The 22494-nt window shown below is 42.5% G+C and overlaps 1 protein-coding gene across 4 annotated transcripts; it reads left to right on the forward strand.

Moving 5' to 3' along the window:
- The first annotated feature begins 11634 nt into the window (after positions 1-11634).
- On the forward strand, positions 11635-20525 carry TBXT (T-box transcription factor T). 4 transcript variants are annotated; one of them, XM_064648950.1, is made up of 8 exons: positions 11635-11992; positions 12134-12398; positions 12919-13053; positions 13801-13862; positions 13956-14017; positions 14823-14999; positions 16513-16645; positions 18462-20525. In XM_064648950.1, exons 1-8 carry the CDS (start codon positions 11787-11789, stop codon positions 18727-18729), a joined length of 1308 nt encoding a protein of 435 aa, XP_064505020.1. In that variant the 5' UTR covers positions 11635-11786; the 3' UTR covers positions 18730-20525. The 4 variants fall into 4 exon arrangements, with proteins under 4 accessions (XP_064505020.1, XP_064505021.1, XP_064505022.1 ...); XM_064648951.1 differs by having other exon boundaries at positions 11687-11992; positions 16516-16645; XM_064648952.1 differs by having other exon boundaries at positions 11687-11992; positions 14826-14999.
- Positions 20526-22494: the final 1969 nt, after the last annotated feature.

Below are 22494 nucleotides of genomic sequence, written 5' to 3' on the forward strand. Positions count from 1 at the left end.
GCTGAGGGACTTTAAAGAGAACTTTCCAAAGAAAGAAGACCTAAAGAAAGGGTTAGATTTTTTTCTTTTATGTCATTGCTGGGCTGATTTCCTGCTAAACAATTGCTCAAATATAAAAAGATTTTGTCAGACTGTCAATGGTAGGTTAAATAGAGTCAAATAAAGGTGTATTTTTATTATCTGCATATAAATGAAGGTAATTTAAAATGTAGGGTATAAACAGCTAGTGTAAAGGCCAAGAAAATACCCCAGGTCTTCAAAAGATTGTGAAGTTTCTAACAACTCGTTAATTGCTGGTTTATCAGTAAATCCCAAACCCAAATCAGTGTTCCAAACCAAAAACCATAGAAATGCCAATCTCTGTTAAATACCATAAAGAAAACAAACCTCACATACTCGTGGATGATTTTTGAATTATTGTAATTCTTATGACTCCCATAGTCATAAGAATAGGTTGTATTTACTCTCTCTCAAATCAATCCCTACTTAGCCATTACCACTGCTGTTTTCAAACCTTGAATATTTGAATCTTAGTGTCCTTTCTAAGAGATGCTTAAATAGCTGGAAACTGCTAAAAAAATTTGGTTTTTAGTCTTTAATCTTTTAGCCAGATAAATCTTTTTAAAATGACAGTAGCTGTTAAGGCAAGACTTTTAAGGCATCTATTCCCATATTCCTTTAGGGTAAAAGCATTCTCAAAGAGGATTATCTATTTATTTTTCCTCTCTCTTCATGATCAGTTAATGGGAAAAGGCAGAAGAAATGTTAAGTGTAATTAGTTTATTTTAAAGCATATTGCTAAGTCAGCATAACTTTCCAGAATACCATATTTCTGCTGACAGCCTTTTTTACACAAGATCTTCAGCCAGTCCTACATGAAAAGTTCAGCTTTTAGCAACCTGTTAAGAGAAAGTCTTCCAGAGCTATTAATTTATGTAAAATTAAGAAAGCAATTTCAAAACAGATATGAAATAAACAATTGTCTTTCCCTTCCTGAGGTTTCCATGTGTTTGTTCTCTTGAAGGATTTTCTCACCAGAACTTGCAGCAACAGGAGTTTTGCTAGTGCTATGCACGAAGCTCTTCAGCTACATATGGAGGGGAAGATAGTGCTTTTGCAGCCACTTCAGGATTTCTACTTGGAAGCCTAGTACCAAAACACTGAAGTAAAAATAATTAGAAGTATTTGGGATTGAATGTCAAACTTAACTGGGACATCTCAGATATATCCACTGAAAACCCATCATCCTACCTCTTGTTACTGTTCAGTTGCTGTTCAGGATTGTGTTCAAATGTTATATTAGTTGGTCTAAAGCTGTGGAAATGCCAGTTCTAATAGTTCATACCATCCTTTATATATGATTAGTTTTCTGTAGAATTTCATATTGCTTTGTTAACTCTGAAATAATTTGTAGAAATTTTTGTCTTTTTAAAAAATATTTTAGAACTGTGGTTCCTGTTTTGAATAATGATTGAAGCTTAAACCACATTTTTACAGAGACAGATAAAAGTTATGTCCACAAATACTTTAAATATATTGATTTATATTTAAATATGGAGATCACTACTTTCCTCTGATGTTTCTCTGAGTCAGAACATTGACAATATTAAGAAAACTAAGTTTTGCTAAAGTCTTTGGGAAAGACTGAAGAGTAAAATTTTATTCTATATTCATCCTTCAGATGGCTTTTGCAAAGTGCTGTGAAGCATGAAGCCTGGAGCATCAGTTATGTCATTCCTCTGTCTCTCATGACAGCTGGTTGATATCCATAAGGCTTTCTGGGGCTGTGCTTCCTCTTGGAAGGTGTCACAGTCAGATGAGACTGGACTGTTTGCTAAAGAGGATGAGTTATGAGGTAAACCAAACTCCTCTCTCTCTGCAATTGTAATGTCAAATTAAGGGGCTTTACTCGAGGAAAATGTGGAAAAAAACCAGAAGAAATAACAACCCTTTATTAAAAGATATATGTATGTTGGCAAAAACAGTAACAAACAAACAAACAAAACAACAACAACAAGAAGAAGTTTAAATGAGTACTTCTCTGCCCTTAAGCACAGTCCTAATTATGACTTGGAGGGGGCGTTGATGGATCGCTGGAAGGTGTAGGACCTGCAGTGCCTGGTCGTGGTCGGCAGGGGCACTGTGGGCTCCGGCAGTCACCCGCGGGAAGAGGGGCTGGAGAGAGCGGCCCCGGACCGCGTGGGGAAGCCGAGAAGGAGATGGGGAGGTCCTTCCCTCCGTGGGGACGAAAAGGAAGGCAGGCAGTACACTCCCACGGGAACTCACCGCTGTCTCAAGTGGCGAGGACTCACCGCAGTCTCAGGTGGTGGTGTCTCAAAAAAACTCCCCCTCCTCTCCCGCGGGCAAGCAAACTCTCCGATGAAGCACAGCAGACCCGGGGAGCGGGACAGTCAGGCAGGTCGAAGCCAGCAGGATGAGAAGTCGAGCTCACCAGGATGAACAGCCAGAAGAAAAACTAGACCTCCGGTCCCCCTCCCCAAAATGCCTGTCTGCACCCAGGGAGCCAGCCACGTCGTCTACCCCTCACCTCCCCGAACAGAACCAGCCCCCGCCTCCCTCTCTCCTCTCTCCAAAATGGACCATTAAGCTAGGCAGGCTACATCTTTTGTAACGCTAATAACCTCCCTTCCTCCTCCCCCCCCCCCCCAATCTATAAGGAAATCTGTGATTCTGTGTATCTATCTACTTGTCTTCTTCTATCTTCTTGTTTTCTTTTCCTGTTATGTTTAAGCTAAAAATGTATCAAACTTCTGTGGCTAATTTTAGGCATGAGAATCCAAATCAATAACTTAATTTCTGCAATTGCTTTATCCAGTGTCATTGAGCCTAACAGAGTTAGTTTGGTGAGTAAAGCTAGGAATGTGCATACTTCTGTGTCTGAGGGCAGGTGGGAAATGGAAGTTGTGGGGGCTGAATTAATCCTAGTTTTCTACAGTTCTTGACTTCGGTAGGAATCGTAAGTATTTAGCATCACCAATTAACAGGTGACTTATGTAGGTGTTTGATTTTAGGCACCTAGATAGGTTGAATTTTGAGTTGTTTTTCTTTCTTGGGTTTGGATATAAGTGAGGAAAAAGTGGCATTGTATATCTTGTAAGATGTAAAAATATGGAGGGAGAGAACTGGTTTGAGGTTACATATGAGGGTATGTCTAGAAGGAACAGGATTAAAGCCAAGCAGAGTAAAATGTGTGCACCACATGAGAAAAGAAATAGCTTGCAAGCAAGATACATTTGTCTGCAAGAGTGTTTTCCAAGACAAGCAAAGGAAATCTTAGCATGCACAGACATTTGAAAGGAATCTGGGAAAAAAAGAGGCATTTGCTGGACCCTGGTTAGAAATGGTTTTCATGTCTGATATTGTTTCTGGGTATTTGGCATGAAACACAGTGATTTTGCTTGAAAATACATGGGGCAGCCAAAAGCTTGTAGCCACTTGTGCCTTGCTGAGAGATCAACTTCCATAAAACTGAGTTCCTTTAAAGAAGGTGCCATGCTGTCAGCACATCTGTCTTGAGAAAGGGAAGGAAGCACTGAAGGTGGAGGATTGCTTTTCATTAATTGCATCATATTGAGCTTCCAGGCAGACAAGTACTTGAGATGGCCAAAAGGTGGAGATTTTTAGGTTCCTCCCCCTGTTTTTTATCTCCTCCCCCCTCCCCAAAAGAAACGTTTTGCCAAAACCTCCTTGTGGCAAAGCAAGGGTTTTAAAAGTAAAGCCATGATCAAAGCAAAATTTTTGGAGACTTGGTTAATTCCAATCCTTTATTTTCTCAAAGGAAGACTTGTGATGTGTATACTCTATCAAGTTATACTTCTTTTTCACTGTTATTCAGGGTTCAAATCCCCAACAAAATTAAAAATATAAGCAAAAATGAAATAGGATCACAAGTCATTACCCAGTCTTGTAAATACAGGAGTCTTCAGCTGCCAGCTGTTGCACTGAGAAGAAAAATTGTAAGAACTGGGGAGGTATTCATCCTTCATTTAGTTTTTTTCTTGTATGGATCACTCAGGGAAAAACTTCTTATGCTTTCAGCAGAAATATTTCTGAGGTAAAATCTATAGAAATTAGCTGATGATTAAAAACTTTTTTAGCATAAAAGTTCATTAATAAAATGAGTTTGTGGATTTTCTAATTTCTTTGTCAGAAATGTATACCTGACTTATTAACTTAATATTGTTTCGGTGTTACACACTGTAACCTTGTATTTCTAGATGTAAAATGGGGTGAAAACTTTTCAGTGCATCATGGCAGTTGCTTTTTGAATAGAAACATATTTATCATAAGTGTACACAAATTAATATGTGACACAAGGCATCTTCCAAAGATAAAGTCGTGAATTAAATCTTATTTTTGTCAAAGCTATCAATGTGTTGAGGCTTGAAGTGAAGAGTTTTCTTCCTAAAGGAAGGTGCCTTGAAATTCTTTTCCTGTGGTTCAGATTGACCCTGTCCTTGACATCTAGACAGACAGGAACAGGAAATTAATTCCTGGGGATACATGGCATCTGCCACAAGATTCTTGAAGTGAAATGCACCTTAAATTACTGACTTGGACAATATTGAAATCCTCCCTCTGGTTTCTTAAAAAAATTTTTGCAAAGCCAGTGTTAAACACAAATAACATGCTGTCAAAGGGATAGAATTCGAGAAGGCTTCAATTGGTGGTGTTTCTGGAGTTTTTACTAGTATAAAACAACAGTGAATATAACATGATTGTGCTTTGTTTTAATTCAACTTGTTTTTAAAAAAGCTGAAGAAGGCAAATAAATACTTGCAATGTGCCTGCAAGGTTATTAGTGAATTCTGGTATTCCCAGCTTTATTAGTGTTAACACATGCAAGTGTTCCAAAAACATCCAGCAGGAAAAATGCACCCCTGTTAGAAAATCAGACTGAATTTGCATTACCAGAGATCAAAGGTTGTGAATTTTTGTTTTAACATGTAATTACTTTTCATTATGCATTATTAGCTTGTTGGATACTTTCTTGCATTACAAATGGTTCTAGAGAAAATAAGGATGGGTATTAGCAATGAAAATTTCTGTATAATATTCTCACCCTGACAGTTACCAAAATAGAGGTCCTGAAGACTTGTCCAAAGTGAGACAGTGAGTCAGTAGAGCCCAGAATCAGCTGTCCTGGCATCCAGAATCTTGTGCTGTACATTAGTCAACCATCTTCCCATAGTTAAACTTGTTAGATTGCATAAGGTGAAAAAATATAGTCAAGACCCAATTAACATTTGCTGAATTCAAAACAGGAAACTGAAGGAAACATTTGTGTTTGTCAGAGCTTGATGGGTATGTTTAATGCAGAGAGACTGAAGTTTGCAAAACATTTTACACTCCTGGTCATGAAACCACAAGTAGAGAACACAAGCATGTCTGTAAGTTCCAGAAGGTGCTCTTCAGGTCTGAGGCCTGTATAGCAGGCAGAAGCTGGCATTCATTTTGCCCATCGTCTCCCTGAGATGACCAACAGGAACTTCCTTAAGGAGCTGTAGTGTCAGCAGTTTCTCATTTCTCTGCAATTTCCACTTTCCAATGAGTGTTACTTTCTTAATTCCTTGTCCAGATTTATGAGTTATTGTCACAGTCCTGTTCTTCTTCTCTATGTGGTCCTTATTCCATGTATTTTCCTCTGAACAGACCTGTCCATGATGGGAGCAACATAAATGTTGTATACATAATGGGGAATAGATTTACAGGAAAATATGGTGGTGACTTGATTAGTTTGTGAATTTTTCACTTTCTTAAAACTAATAATACAAAAATATTTATATCAGATGTGGGGAAGACTTTGTTGGTGAAGGAAATATGGGTAAGATGAAGAATTGGTTGTAAGAGTACAGATAGGTCACATACAGCTTGGAAGAAAGAAGTTAATTGAGTCAGTGGAGGTTAACTCAAATGAAGTAAAGAAGAAAAGAGTTTTCTATCCGAGAGCTTCCTTGCTAATAAGAGGCAAAGAATTTGCTTTCAGTACCCCCGCAGTGCTGAAGGTGTCCAAGTGCTTTTATTTTATCTGGATGAGGGAGTTACCTAGAGCAAGAAATCAGAAAATAATCTTGGGTTCAGAAGGGTCTGTAAGGTTTGAGGCTACATTCAAGTCAATTACTAATTCCAAAACATAAGATAATCTAGATTTAGGCATGAGTTGCCAGGTGAATACTAAAAATGTTATCCTTATTTATAAAATATAAATTAGTGCTCATTAGCACTGTATATTTGCCTTTCCTGTGGACCAATGAGGAGGAGGAAGAAAAGCTCTAAAACAGTAAAGGAGGGGAAAAAACTCCTCACAAAACAATGGAAAAGAGCTTGATTTGGTTTTAAAAATTCTGCAGTTACAAATTAGGATTTACATCTCTTTTTCTAGAGGTGTTAACATTGTCTATCCCTGAAGCACCCAGTTTGTCTTATGCCTTATAGTAATTTTCATGAAATGCTCAAAGGAGAGAGAAAGGAAGAATTATGGATTTTCAACTGCCTTAAATCTTTCATTGATGGTGAAAGTTTGATTCTTATCACTGCACAATTTTATAAGGATAGATAATGCTTAGGGCAAAGATGAATATTCCCAGTAAGAGTCTGTTCTTTTGGTTCTTAATGCTAGAAAATCTGAGGACTTCTGTATTTGAGACCTAAACATTAGCTTGTTAACTTACCCCAACCTATCTCAACAAGAAAGGTTGAGTTCACATTATTGCCCTTTGGGAACTATATGGATTGAAGTATAAGAAAAGGTGGTGTTTATGGTAGAGTCTCCCAACAGGACTCCTGCTAGGTCATTTATAACAATGCTAGTGCTTTCTGTCATCAGATTCCTATGGTCCCTGTTTGAAGCAGAATATGTCTTCATTGTGGGGTTGGGTGTTTTTCTTTTGGTTTGTTGTTGTTTTGTTCTTGTTTGATTGGGGTTTTTTTTTTAGAGTTATCCTTTAGACCAGGATAATGCAGTAAACAGTATCTATTATTCCACTACTTCTCTTTGCATCCCCTGTAGTCCCTGTGGTGCCTGTCTCTCTTTGCAGCTTTTAATGAAATAACTTGTTAAGAATGGTGGGTGGCTCTTGTTTGTGTCATCACTTGTTCCCAACAGTTCACTCAGGATAATTTGGTTTAAATAACACTAGTCATCTAAGCAATATTGTTAAGATATTGAAAAAGATATTCTAGCTCAAAAGTTTGAGTTTGGATCAAAAATACTCTGCTCTCAAGTTTGCTGATTTCATCTATCTTTGTTCCAGACTCAGCCTTATGGGCTTTTGTGGGAGCTTCAGTTTGTTTTGCTGTTTTTCCTGTTGGTGCTGTCTAGTGCAGCAGTCGCTGAAGTCATTGGAAGTTTGATCATTGATTTGATCATTGACTTTCATGGGGGAAACCTCAGGATCTGAGCATTTGAGCTGGAGAGGGTGCTTAGCACTACTCAAGCAAAGATCTGACTAAGTCAACGGGAGTTTTGCCACCTTCCCAAAATGCAGGATGGCACTCTGCCTTTGCCTTGCTCTCCCAAATCCTAAAGGGGGAAAGCAAAACAAACCAAAATCAACATGTGCTCTGCTCAGGCTACTTGAAAAGAAAATGTTTTTTAAAAATATGTATGCATATAAACCTGTGGAGAAAATCATCCTATTAAATACTAAAAGCAGAGAACATGAAGCATACTTATTCCACAGGCTTAATGCTCACAATGTATGAACTTAAAATGGATAAAACTACTGCATGTTTTCCCAGGTTATCATGTCTTGTGTGGGTATATGTTAGCACAACGGGGTTACAAAATGGTGAGTTCTTATATAAAGCTCTTCCAGCATGACGTTTAGGCTTTTTCTTGTTTAAGCCTTGTATATAAGGAAAAATGATATGCCAGATTAAATGAAGTCCAGAAGCTTCCCAGGAAAATGGCATTTACATCCACATTAATGCCTCAATAGTAGTAGTATCAGTAGGAGATTCCTTCCCAGTGTCCAGGAAAAAGCAGCTGACAAGTAGAGATATACATCTGTTACATATGTATAATAATCAATGTATTAGTTTTTATTAAGTGTGGTGGTGGGGGAAGCAAAAAGCTAAGCAGTGGGAAAGAAGGTGTTTATTCTTCAGGGGTGGGAAGTTTTGACTTTTGGAAGGTGGGTTTCATCCCCAGGCGCAGTGGGTGCCGGCCCTGCCCACGGCTGCTGCCCGGGGCAGGATGGGATGGGGTTGGAGTGCTGCAAAGACGCAGGTCTGGCACCAAGGGCAGTGTTAATGGCATGTGTCCCCCCCAGAACTGCAAGTTGAAGGATAAAACAAATACCTCCAATACTTAAACACTCTCTCACTTTTTCTCACGGCATCCCCAGGCGGTTAAAGCTGCACGGGGGCAGCTGGTACCCGAGGGCTGTGGGACCTCGGGTACGGACTGGTTCCCGCTGAGAAGGTGTCTGGGGGTTTGCGATGTCCCGGGGAATAAGGTAGAGAATGACTGACAGGCCTTCTGAACCCGAAGTAACAGCTGGAGGCTACTGCTCTTTCCTTGTAAGAGGAAAAGTATTGCTGTAAATCGGGAATCTTTATAGCTGTTCAGCTGAAGGAAGTTTTTTGGCTGTAAACTGTCATGCACTGCAGCTCCCGGTGAAAAGACTGTGGAACTGGGGAGTCCTCTCTCCTGAGAACCAAAGAACAATTAAGATCAGAAAGAGGGGAAAGGAAACAAAATAAAATAAAGACAACAGAAATTTAAATAGAGGGGAAACTTTAGGGTTTGGGCTTGTTGGATATTTTGAGCTGGTTGTTAGGTTGGTCTTGGTTTTTTCCCCGTTCCAGAGATTATGTATAAACTCCTGGAAACGGGTGTTTTCTTCATGGTCATTTTAAAATTGATAGCTGGAAAAGCTTATTTTTTGAAAGACCAACTAAATTTGAGAGCATACATCATTTGTCTGGGATGAGTGGCTCGCTCATTTGCTAAGTATTAAATAAAACGTGAAATATATCAAATCAAATTGAACTTCAACTCTCCTCCCTTTGTCTAAAGAGAGCGATCAGTGTAAAAAGTATCAACTGTGTGGATAAGTGTCTGATGCCGAAGGGCTTCCCATTCCTTTAGTGCATATATGTATATATGTGTAAGGAATTAGTCCTTCCTTGGAGTATCGATCTGGAAGAATTAAATGGTGTTTTAAAAACTCACATCACCTAAACTCACATTTAGATCGTCTCTAATTATTTTATTTCTTCATTTTCGGTATGGTTCATTTTCCACCGAAACCGCTCTGTCGCTTTCAATTCCGGCTGTTCCCGCTGCTTTCGGCTCTTAAACACGTCCATTGTTAGGTGGGGTAGAGCTGAGGAAGAGCTGAGGCTGAAGTTTGCCTACACGGGACCCACCATCACCAACCCCACCACTCTCGTCCCCTTTCCCCTCCGCGGACCGTACCCTAAAAGCGATGCGACTTCTGCAAGAGTTGAAAAGTCTCTCCCTGTCACCTGTACGGAGCGAGCGACTGTCTGTGCGAGTCCTTCTTCGGGGTTAGCCTGTCCTGGTGCTCAGCTTTTTGTTTAAGGATTAAGATGTTTGAAATGTCGCCTTCAAAGCACAACCCCAAAGATAGGGCTGCCAGCCCACTCGAAAGACAGCGTGCCGTGCCCCGGCGGGGCTTAAGTGCTCGTGGCTTTTGTTAGGTCGTGTTTGCTTGTTATGAGTGGAGCGCCTTCAGTGAAATAAACACTTGATAGCGAAAAGATCATCTCCAACTACCGCTAGCAGTGACTACGTATCAACTTAGTAAACTTTGTCCATAATTTCTTTGCAAATGCTGCTTTCCCCTTCCAAAGAGGACAAAAAGCAGGCGGTGGTCAGGCAGAAAGAACTTTAAGATTTAACACAGGTATCACTCTGAAGGGTTAACATTTTTTTCGCGTGTTTCTGCACAGTGGTTGAAGAGAGATGGCTTGCGGAATTCGGCACATCAGGTTGAAAGGGAAAAAAAAGCTCTGCGGAGTTAAGTTAATGATATATGAGCCCGATGGTGCTGTGTAATGAAAATACAGCCCAAAGCCGTAGCTCCTAAACCAAAAAGAAAGCGAAAGTAATAGCGGAAGGTTTGGCATTATTTGAAGTTTGACGAGGGCAGATACGCTCAGGCTGCTGCTCCGCTGGGTGCTGAGCGTGGAATGGCAGGACGTGGAAGCAGGGAGTGTCTCTCCTCAGAAAGAGCCGGTGCCCGGATTGAACCACCGTCTGCATTCCGCAAAAAGGACCTTCAGTGTGCCTTCCCCTGGCAACCCTGACTTCCAGCTCCTTCTGCTGCCAGACAGCTCGACGGTGTAACAGGGGCACTTTCTCCTAAAATGTGAAAAATCCCGGCAGAGATGATGCGGGGTGTTTGGAGGAGATGCCTATTTTAGAAACAACTCTGATTTTTACACCGCGCCCCTTCTTTTTCCCTCTCCTTTGCTCCCGTTTAAAGGACTCGTTATTGTTTAAAGAGACCCCATTGAACTATTTCCTGCTCATTGTCACCTCTCTCCCCCTCACCCTCTATCCAGGGATTCTCACGGAAAGGTAATAAACTGTTTCCCTCACACTACAGACCGCCACAGCCCTGGAGAATGCAAACTATTACAACACCGGCGGGCGGGAGTGCTTCAGAGCATCTCTTCTCTCCCTCATCCCGGCTCTTGTTTTTGTGTCAAATAACTTTACAAGAAATTCATCCCGTTGCAAAGTTTCACCCGTGAGGCTCAGCCTCCACTCTTGCCCGCCGGAACTCCCGGGGGTTTCTCCTTGTTACACGAAATGAAGCCTTTAGCTGTCGATCTGTTTTTTCAGAAGTATGTTTTTATTTAGGTGGGATGGCAGGTAACCATCGATATGATTTTTAGATTTTTTTTTTAAATGTTTTATTTAGGTAGGGAGGCTCGAAACTATCTCTGTCGAGCACCTCGGCTGCGAAGGCGCTGCCCGTGCTGGTGGTGCTATGTGGCAAACTGCGACTTTTCTCACGGGTGGGCTCCTAGGCTCACTTAAAATCGGGGAGCTGGTGGCGGGGAGTGCCGGTGCTGTGCCAGGTCAGCCGCTTTACAGTGCTGTTTCGGCTCTTTGGCTAAATTTTACTGCAAGGTTTGTCGTTGCCAACTGCATTCTTCACTGAAGCAGAAGTTTCTGTCAAGGGGGCAAGGGCAACGCGGGAAAGGGGGTGGGTGTGGGTGCTGACAGCCTGCTGCTGCTTGTGGAGAAGGACTTCCCGTTTTTTCCCCTAAACATGGATCAGCGGAGGAGGTGTCTGCCGCCGAGGACTGACTGCCTAAAAGCGGACCGGGGGGCTCGCTGCGGCGGGAGGCGGGAGGGTGCCGCTCTCGCAGGTTGTGAGGCAGTTGCCGAGATGGGCCATTTCCTCCGCGGCTGCCGGAGCCCAGGCCCCGGCGGCTTTGATAGAGGTGCAAACATTTGGGGGCAGATTTACATAAAATAGCCGCGTTCAATCCCGCGGGCCGCAATTAAACATCACAGGCCCCCGCGGGCCCCGCTGTGATATGGCCGCGGGCAGCCAATGGCGAGGCCCGGCCCGCGGGATCAAAGGCGCCGCCGGCCAATCAACGGGGCCCCCCCGCGGGCGCGGTGATGTCACCGGGGGGGCGTTTATGGCGGGCTATAACAGCGGCCCGGCCCCGCCGCCCTCGCTGGGGCCGCCCAGGGCCAGGGGAGGTAGCGCCTGGCCCGGCTCCTCTCGGGGCTGTGCCACGGAGCTGCCCCGCCGGGCGGGCGCGGGGCCAGCATGAGCTCCCCCGGCCCGGAGGGCGCGGGCAAGCCCCCGCAATACCGCGTGGACCACCTGCTGAGCGCCGTGGAGAGTGAGCTGCAGGCGGGCAGCGAGAAGGGCGACCCCACGGAGCGGGAGCTGCGCGTCTCACTGGAGGACAGCGACCTGTGGCTGCGCTTCAAGGAGCTCACCAACGAGATGATTGTCACCAAGAACGGCAGGTAGGGAGGGAGAGAGAGAGAGAGAGGGAAGGGCTGCCGCCGGCCCCGCTCCCGGCCGCCCGCGGGGGGACGAGGGGGGTCCCGGTGCCGCGGGTTGCGGGATGGCCCCGCTGCACCTCGCGCCTCCGTGTCGCCCCGCAGGAGGATGTTCCCGGTGCTGAAGGTGAGCGTGTCGGGGCTGGATCCCAACGCCATGTACTCCTTCCTGCTGGACTTCGTGGCGGCCGACGGGCACCGCTGGAAGTACGTGAACGGGGAGTGGGTGCCGGGCGGGAAGCCGGAGCCGCAGGCGCCCAGCTGCGTCTACATCCACCCCGACTCGCCTAATTTCGGCGCCCACTGGATGAAGGCGCCCGTCTCCTTCAGCAAAGTCAAACTCACCAACAAGCTCAACGGCGGCGGGCAGGTAAGCACCGGCATAGGCACCGGGACACGTCGGTCCTGCCAAGCCCCCTGCTCGCTCACCCTCTCCTTAAAGCTCGTTTTCATACTGCTGTTATCAAACGTGGTGGGGTGGGTCGCGCTTCCGCCTCCATCTCCCCCCCCCCCCCCCCCCAACTTCATTCCTTCAGGAGACTTGCTCTTTCTACCGAAGATGGGTGCCTTTTATGACTTTCCTTTTCAGAAGTCTGTTTCTGATCTGAATAATGCCAACGATGTGGTAGATGAGTCTTTCTGGCTAGCATGTCAATGATGCATTAGTGACTCTGCAAGCACCTTGTCAAGTAACAGGGATAAGGATAACTATGCACAAAGTCGTGGTCTCTGTTCTCCGTGCACCACTTCTCTTACAGCTTCAGTTTTAGGGTTTATTCATACCTGTTGGTTTTTTCTTTTAGATACTTTAAAACCTATGTGCTCTCTGTACCTGCCAGCATCTGCCACTATTCTGTCCCTGCTCACCTGCTCTGTCCACTTGCTCACAGATCATGTTGAACTCCCTGCATAAGTATGAGCCAAGGATTCATATAGTGCGAGTGGGTGGCCCACAACGGATGATCACCAGCCATTCCTTCCCAGAGACCCAGTTTATAGCCGTGACTGCCTACCAGAATGAGGAGGTATGCACAGCAGGGAAGAAAGGATGCCACTACCAGGAAGTTTTAAGTAGCAAAGTGCATGCTGCAGAGCAAAATAATGGATCTCTTTTCACGTTTTTCAGTTCTTCCCATGATTTTTTTTTTTAAAGCTAAATATAAAAAATTGAATTATTGTATGTAAAAGCCGTATAAATGTGTTATGGCACAAAGTTCTGATCACTGTCTCAATATGTACTGCAAATTCATTGTAGGAGAGTAATTCTTAAAAGATTTTGTGGGGCAAACAACTATGATAAAAAGTATGGTTGTCATTTTCAGCTACACAGTGAAATAACTGGATGTGCCAGTTTTGGGACAGCCCTTTTTCTGTTAGCCTAAATCTGCATCTATGTTGAATGAATCTGCAAACTACCAGTCTTTCTGAGATTTCTTTGATGTCCGTTCTGCTCTGGCTTTGAAATATGAAGATTTTCATAACTCTTTAGTGTAGTACCTTTCTTAGGTGTTTCCTTAGATGATCAATAAACCTGGGCAATTCAATATCTTAGAATTTGGCAGAGAAACTAATTCCTAGCCCTTTGATACTACTTCAGACCTTAATGAGCTGTTTATTTTATGTCTGTAGGTTGCTATTATGGCCCTACTTTTATTTCTTAAAAAGTCAGTGATTTTTACCAACTTCAGTGGATAGGCCTAATTCAAATCTTAATGTCAGTGTGATAATGAATGGTGATACTTGTAAATAAAGATATTTGTTGTTGTTTTTAGATCACAGCTTTAAAAATTAAATACAATCCGTTTGCAAAGGCATTTCTTGATGCAAAAGAAAGGTGAGAGCTCTTAATTTAATTCTAAAGTGTGGATTTTTAATGTAGATTTGTAGAGGCATATTCTTGACTAATACAACACGGTTTCTTTTATAGAAGTGATCACAAAGACATGATGGAGGAAGTGGGAGACAATCAGCAGTCTGGGTATTCACAGTGTACGTTTCCTTTCATTACACATCATGAGCATAACTATGATTTCTTCCATCTCATCTGTTACAATAAGCAAAACTTTGAGACTGCTGTTTGCTGGCTGGCTTGTTAGTTCATAGGGAGAATAGTATTAACAGTCCTTGCGATTGTGGTTTGTGCAGGTTTATGATTGTATAAACGTTATGATCTCTGTGGTTAAGACTTCTTTACTTATGTTCAAAATAATTTGATAGAATCTTGCAGTTGCCTTCATGTCCAAAAAAGACAACTGCCTTTGTATATAAGGACAGCAATGTTCACGTGGATATGGCGACAGAAGTTTATTTCATAGAATTATTGAAACAGTACTTATAGTTTAAGTATTCTAAGAAAAATATGGGCATTCGCCTAAAGTTTTTTCAGATGATTAAAAAGTGTTAGTGTTTTAATGATTTCGGTTTTAACAGATGATTGACAAAACAGTGCAGCCTATAAAGGGGGCGAGTTGATTTGCAGTAGGAATTATTTTGTTTCAGAGAAAATACTTAATTTTTAAGAGGAATTCTTAGCAGCCTGAGAAACTTCAGAGCTTAGCTATAGATTGAGTTCAAAGAGCAATTTAAAACTGAATAACATGCTAACAATTACTGAGCACACACTACCTACATATGGGAGGGTTTAACAATTTCTGTATTTCTTTACTGTGATTGTAATGAAATGGTAATTTAAAAAATAATGGTGGCTTGACACGGGGCTTCTTTTAAGCTGTTGTTTCTCTTCCTGCCTGGCTGCATTACATAGCCCTCTCACAGACCTCTTGCTTCCCCCCAGTAGGTAGTTGGCTTATTCCTGGGACTGGAACTCTGTGCCCACCTGCCAATCCTCATGCCCAGTTTGGAGCCCCCCTGTCACTCTCCCCTGCTCACAGCTGTGAAAGGTACTCATCGCTGAGGAACCACCGTCCTGCCCCCTATGCCACCCCCTACACCCATAGAAACAACTCACCAAGTAAGTCTGATGTTGCAGCTCTGTAAAAAGGTGGGGGATGAGCCGAGGGATTTGAGCTTTGAGCAGAGGCATCGAGTGTGATGCCCCAGAAATTAAGGTCGTTAAGTAGCTCAGTTTGTGCAGAGGGCTTGGGGTCAGCATTGCGAAGAAAAGGGGGTGATGGGTACATGTCATCAGTCTCTTTATGATGGAAAAACTGTCCCCTGGTAATTGATCGGATTATGTTGTGCTGGCTTTGTGTTGTGCTCTTGACTTCTTGAAACCATTTAGCTTAAACTTACTTTTTTTTTTTAAGTTTGAAAATAAGGACTTAAATGATTATTTATAGGCAATACACTGAAATGAAGATGTATATCTGGTTCTATTAGTATCACTTATTATTAACACATAATAATTGAGGGCCTGATTATGTTAGTTTCAGTTGCCAGTAGCTGTAGTTAATGTCTGTGCCATGACTGCATAAAAAGAAATAATATAGAGCTGAGTAAATTGCAGAGCTATTAAAAGTTGTGCTCAGAAATAGGCAGATATCTTAAGGCTTAGTGTCTTAAGGGAGAAAAGAGCATTTTTAAGTGTTTTTTTTTTTAAATATATTTTCTTTCTTCTCGCAAAGAATGGTTAACAATTTTTGCCTTTAAGGCTGTGTGGATATTGTAGGTTCCCATAAAACTTATTTAATATTTTAAATTATGAAGTAATACACAGGCTTCTAGATGCAGCCTGTCCAATCTCGTATGTAGCTTTGTAGTTCATTTGGAAGTGAAAAACTAGCTTTCTGTGAACTTTTCTTGCATCGTGGAAGTTTCATGCGAGTTTTGTAATTTAAATAATAAAAGAAGAAAACACCTCTGGTGTTCCTTCTTGTTCCCTGGTCCTCAGCAAGGAACCTCTTCTTCACTTAGGCAGCTGCCACAGCAACTTCTTTCTCACTATGGATGGTTGTATGGGATTCCCTTTATAGCTTCCTAGAGCCTCTGCTGTATTGGCCAGCCAGTTTTGGTCACAAGCTGAGTAGTCTAAGCCACAGTCCAATCACTCCTAATGGTGCCCAAGGTGGACTTCAAAGCCCATGGCAACTCAGCTCAAAACTGGTATGTGTAATTCAGTGATATGCTTGTTATCCAGGTCTGCCAGAGTGTTACTGCCAGTGTAGGTGATGGAGATAAAGAAGGTCCCCAAGTGACTGCAATAGTGTCAATAAAGAGCCTGCCTCTTCCCTCAGACTGAATAAAGAAGCATGGGCTAAATTAGCAGGTGGTTTGCAGATAGCTTTTTGCCTATAGCTCCTTCACAGAAATAAGACTTTGCAGTTGTGAGTTGAGCAAAACAGCATGTCAGGGCAATGCCAGTGAAAGTTTGAGCTTGGCACAACTGGTTGCGGCTCCATTTTTTTTCCTCTCTGTGTGGGTAATTCTGTCTTCTTTTTTCAAGGTAGTAGTTGAGGGAGGTGGTTTAAAGCTATAGATTATGTGGCCTGATTCTAGTGTGTTTAAGTGATTATTTGTTTTCTCAGCAGCCTATGCTGATAACTCCTCTACCTGCCTACCCATGCTGCAGTCCCATGACAACTGGTCTTCTCTAGGAGTTACTACACACACAACGATGCTGCCCATGAGTCACAGCACTGGCACAGCTACCAGCTCCAGGTAGGATTCTGTCCCTCAGCAGCCCTTAAATTGATGTCTTAGTACTTTCTAGGAAGAGGAGGCTGAAAAAGGAGATAGTCATCAGCAAATTAGAAATCCCTATGGCCACGCGTGAATCGTTAGTTCTCTGTGGGGCATTGAGGAGGACTATTCACAAGGAAAACAGAATTGAAGAAACAAAATTTTTTTTAATGTTTTGGTGATGTAGTTACTTGTGACAGCAATATTTGATAGATTAAGGATTGAAAATCACTTAGACAATTGAATACATTGAATTTGAGAATGCTTCTGAAGTTTCATCTGCTTTCAGCATAATGGTGTTTTAAAAAGTTTATTTTTTTATTTCTTTCATTTTGCTCAGTAACTGCTTTCTCAGCCATCTCTATAAACCCTTGTTCTGCTACAAATGTTGGAGCAGTGAACTATATTGAGGAGAAGGAGCACACAGTTGGGGCAGTAATTCTTTACTTAAACATTGCTACTCTAACCAGCCCAGCATGGGATTATACATGTGGTGAAAGTCTTGTTATTTTGTGTTCATTAAAATGTATCTTTTCTCCTCTTTTTACTTATTATCTTAATTTAACTCTTGGATCCTTTAACAGGGATTTAGCTTACAGTTAGTCTCTTGGAACTAAACTTGAAAATTCAAAGACATACAGAAAAGGTGGTAAAATATTTGCTATTAACCACAGAGGGACAAGGTTTGAACATCTTTCTCAACAATTCAGACTTACCATTCTATTTGTGGAAAGCATTTTTACTTGAATCATGCACATGGACACTCGGCTGTTAATCAGACTATGTACTACTATTCAGTATGAGTTACCGGTATTACTGAACGTAAGCTTTAGTCCTGAACAAGATTAATTGAGTAAACAGGTCTTCCTAGCACTTCTTTCTATGTCTGACTTCCAGGATATATATTTAGAAAGTTGCAAAGTCCACTGAGTTTCACTTGCTGCATTGAGCTGTCCAGTAGATAAAACTAGTAGAAATGGAACTGTGGGACTCAAAGAAGGCATTTCTGCCACCCCTTTTGTCTAAACCCCTATCTGTAAAGTAAGAATAATATTTTGCTTTCTTATTAAACTGCTTGGGATCAATAGGTAGAAAGTGCTGTGTAGTATTATACATCAGAACTTTATTTTTACTCATAATATTTCTTTTTAATCATCCTTTTTTTTTTAATTTTTAGGTGTGTTTGTTTATAGTTAGAAGAGAGACAGTGCAGAGGCTCTAGTGTCCTGACGAAGCTTTTTTCCTTCCAAGCAGCCCTTTCTGTAGTATCTGTGTGATCTGCAGTCTGGCGCTTCCCCTTTTAACATGAGCTGATGAACAGGGAGGGCTGAGTTGCTGTATGGAGGCATCCATCCCTGTCTGACTACAGAGGCACCCAAGGGACTCCATCAGACTCATGGCAGTGTATTCAAACCTGCCTGCCTCCAACAGCTGCTGTGTCCAGCCACCTCTACCATGTGCCTTTCCCCCTAATGCCATCATGGCTCAGGAATCAGCTCTCAAACCTCTGCATTTTTCAGCCAGCCTGTGCATTCCTCAGCTTGGCTTAAAATTGGCTAGTATACCTAGTGCTGGCACCTGGAAAACAGGGAGGTTAGATTTATTTGTGAGGTGCCATGAACACGAATCCGGCCTGGGGGTCTTTCCTACCTCACAGTAGCTGGGGACTGCTTAGTGAATTTTATCATCTCCAGCAAATGGACCCAGCTTGGGCTCTGTGTTGTGACCTGAGAAACTGCCAGCAGGCACTAGAGTCACTAATAACTTGTTTTGTTTATCACTTTTCCTCTTTCAGTCAGTACCCCAACTTATGGTCTGTGAGTAACAGCACCATCACACCGGTGTCTCAGTCAAGCGGGATGTCCAACGGCCTGAGCTCCCAGTTTTTGCGTGGCTCTCCTGCACACTACACTGCTCTTCCTCACCCGGTCACAGCCACCTCCTCTGCCTCCCCCCTGTACGACGGTGGGGCCTCCACGGACCTGCCCGACAGCCAGTATGATGCCTCCACACATGCCAGGCTGGCATCCACGTGGACGCCTGTCACGCCCCCTTCTATGTAAACCTCAACCTTTTCCTCTAAGGCAGACTTCTTAGCTACTGAATTACTTTAAATGCTTAATCCTCAAGGAAGACAAAAAGGAGACACGAAAGAAAACTGCAAACAAAGCATCTGCGCTGCTTTGCCTAGAGCATCTACATTATACCTCTTATAGTGAACAGTGCATCACTGACTTCATGTAGAGTTTACAAACTGGTGAGTGTGCAATTATGAGAGCAGATTCACTGCTTTTAATCTTTTTCATTTTTTAAAGTTTGATAGATCTAAGTTTTAAGGTTTTTACTTAGGTTTCAAATTTCTCAGTGTTCTCATATATTTGGACCTGAAGTTTGGCGTCATTCTTGAGTAAGTTACTCATAACTGTTTTTCAGTTAATTTTTTTAAGTGGCAAACTTAGCTATAGGCATGAGAAGACTTTTATTAAACATCTAGTTAGAAGCATTCTGATATATGCACAAATGTAGCTGAGGAGTGAAGTTTTTGGAAAATCATGTGCACTAACACGTATTTGCCTCACAAATACGTTGTGTTCTTAACTGTATGCTTATTTCCTTGCTGCTGAATTAATGTTGAGACAATCTGCAAGAACTATAATCCTCCCAATAAAAACAGTATTAATGTTTGGTCTAAAAAGTTTTACCCAAAAGACTCCTCTTAGAGGTAAGTTTTGCTGTTTGATCATATAGATTTCAGATACCCATCAGCTTAACTAACCATCTCATTTCAAACAGCTGGTGTCTAATTAGGAGCCCTATCCAAAACGTTGTGAGACATTGAAAATACATCACTGATTTTTGTTGTTTTGTTTTGTTTTGTTTTTTTTTATGGTCTTTGTCTCAGGCCTTAAGGGAGGGAGTTCAAACACCTAGAGAATCATTCTAATTTATTTCAGTCTTCTTCTCTGATCTATATTTATTATTTGGTAAATTACAACTTTATTTTCTACATGTTAAGATATGTAAATAATCCCTCAACCTACAGTGTACTCTTTTAAGACAATCATGTGGGATATTGAACAACATGGATGTAAGTAGTTAACTTATTGTAAGAGGGAAATCTGTAGTTACTAAGAATTTTGGGGAAAAGTGCAGATACCCTAAGATTTAAAATACACTGACTGCTTGACTTGCTGGAACAAACAGGTCTTGATAAAATACCTCCTTCATGACTGATATTAAGTATTGTGATCCAAATCTCTAATGCAGGCTAATCCAAAACGTTGGCTTAAAGCGTGCCCTTAGACACGTCTCTTTCTCCCGCTGGCAAATACATGTCCTGGGGTAAGGGAGTTCTTTTGCATAAGCCATAATAGATAACTTTTATAATGAAGTGCCTAAATAGTGAAGCAAAATTCTGTATCAGGGAATTCCTTAAATAACTGATTGTGTGCTCATGTGCTACAGTGGCAACTTTAAGATGGAAAACCAAGTATTTCCCACCATTTTGGGCTCTTTGGCACCCTGGGGGCAGGTCCCTGCACCTCGAAAGGCTTTGGCAGGGCTTTCTCCCCGCAGAGGGATCTGTGTGCAACTGCAGGCTGCGGTCTCCTGGAGGTGGTACTCCAGCAGGAGAAGGCAGCAGAAGTGAATGACTGCACGGCCGCATCCTCTGTCAATATGTAAATATTGATCTAAGTGCTCCTGTTTTATTGTGAAGGTACATTATGTAAATGATGTAAGTGCATTATTATTTAGACTATTTTGTAGAATTAGCAACATATTTCATTGTGAGGTTTTATACTTGTATTTTGGAAGTATAATTTAAATTAAAAAAAAAGTAAAGATTCTTAAAACCCAATGCCTGATTTTTTTGGTTTATGGGAGCGGTGGGAAAGGTGAAACAAATACACATCAGCCATATTGAACCTGCAGTATGTTGACCTTCCATGGAGCGGTTTCACAAATGGTTCCTGCTGCAAGGTGACTTGTGCCTGTGTGTGAAGGTTCAGAGAGTTCTTCCCTTCTTCCCTGTTTCCCCCCCTTTTTGTTTGTCCTTCCTTTTGGTAAATCCTTGACTGCCTGGTATTCAGAGGTGGTACCTGCACTTGGTGTTGGGTGAAAGCTCTTTTCCCACAGTGACCAGTCTGTAGGGTAAATGCTGGATGCAAGCCAGGCAGCTGCTGTGTTTTACCTTGATAACCATATTGTCAAGTGTGTTTCTGAATCCCTGCCCCCAGTAATAAATACTGAATTGCTGCCTGGTCCCTTCAGCTACTGAAGGAGTTTGTTATCAGCTGACCTAGCACTACAGTGACTCTGCATGTAGCTGAGCACACAAATGCTGCTTCTGAGAGCTGACATAGTGGGGGACCTCGGCCTATGTTGCAGAGGGAGCCAGGTTTATCCCATGCCCTCAAAGCAGACATGTCATGAGAAGAGGATGATCAATGTGCCACAGAATCATTTAAGTTGGAAATGACCTTTAAGATCATGGAGTTCAACTCCTAACCCACCACTGCCAACCACATCCCTAAGCATCACATCTACATGTCTCTTAAATACTTCCAGGAATGGTGACTCCACCATCTCCCTGTACAGCAAAAGGGAACCATAAAGCAGGAGACAGGTGATAGATCTGCTTATGTGGAGGACAGCCCCCAGATACTGCCCAGCACAGAGGTCAGCAGTTTCTCAGGTTCTTGCAGAGTTTGTACTGAAGTAATGATTCCATGTCCATGTGGACAAAAATAGTTGGGGCTATTTATTATAAGAATGAGCTGTAGCTTGTTGAACTAACAGGCCTGTAGCTGGGGTCTTTGGGCCGTGAAGTGGAGGAACCTGGTCCTGCTCGATGCTGGTACCAGATGGATCTTACCTAATTGGCTTTTTTTGGTGTGAGATTTTTTTTCCCCTCCCATACTTTCAAATTAAAGAAATCAAACCCTTTCACGCCATTGAATGCAATTTGCATGCCACTTTAAAGCAGACTGAGTGTTTCAATATCTATCTATTCCCACCTGCTCTGCCACCATCTTTGTCCTAAACTGTGCTTTTTCTCTTACTGGGTTAGTGTAGCCAAGCAGCCATCAAAGGTACCTCAGACTCCCAAATACCATCAGGGTTGTAGTTGCTGGAGGGGCTGAGCAATCGGACCCAGATGACTCTACAAATACTTAAGCCAGCATGAAAATGAACTTTGTGTGACTCATCTGGAGAGCCTTTTTCTCACTCGTGGGTTCGCAACAGCAGCACTGTGCTGTGCTCCTTCCCTGGCTGCCCACTGGTGCACCTCTGGGGCTGCTGGCAGAGGCAAGGTGGAGGCACAAATGTAGCAGACATTTCCAAATGCTGAGGAAAACTGGTGTGAGATGGCTTGCCTCAAACAACCCACTGGTGGGGTGTGCCTGATTTGCAGCGCCTGGGCTCTCTGAATATTGTTCAGTGACTTCTTGAAATGTCTTCCAAGGCTCAAGTTATGTCAGTCAGTATGGGAAAAGTTACATGGTTTACACAGGCAACCTGGAAAAAACTGACTTGCTGAATGGAGGAAAAACCCAGAGAAGCCTGACAAGGCACATGGAAATGAAACTGGAACACTCAGCAGCTCATGAACAAGATCTGCCTGTTTGTTCACGTTTGTGATCCAGGATCCCATACTGTGTGTGCAAGGTGGACAGCTTGTGGTCCATTACAAAAGGCATTGTGACCATGCAGAATCTGGACTGCTTTATCCCCTGGATCTGGCACACAGGTGGCACAAACCCGCCTCACCGCTGGCTGGCCTCTCTGGGCTCTGAGGGGGAGCAGGCAGGTGATGCTAGTTTGGG

The sequence above is a fragment of the Pseudopipra pipra genome, chromosome 3 (genome assembly GCF_036250125.1).
Source record: "Pseudopipra pipra isolate bDixPip1 chromosome 3, bDixPip1.hap1, whole genome shotgun sequence".
In the NCBI taxonomy this organism is placed as follows: domain Eukaryota; kingdom Metazoa; phylum Chordata; class Aves; order Passeriformes; family Pipridae; genus Pseudopipra; species Pseudopipra pipra.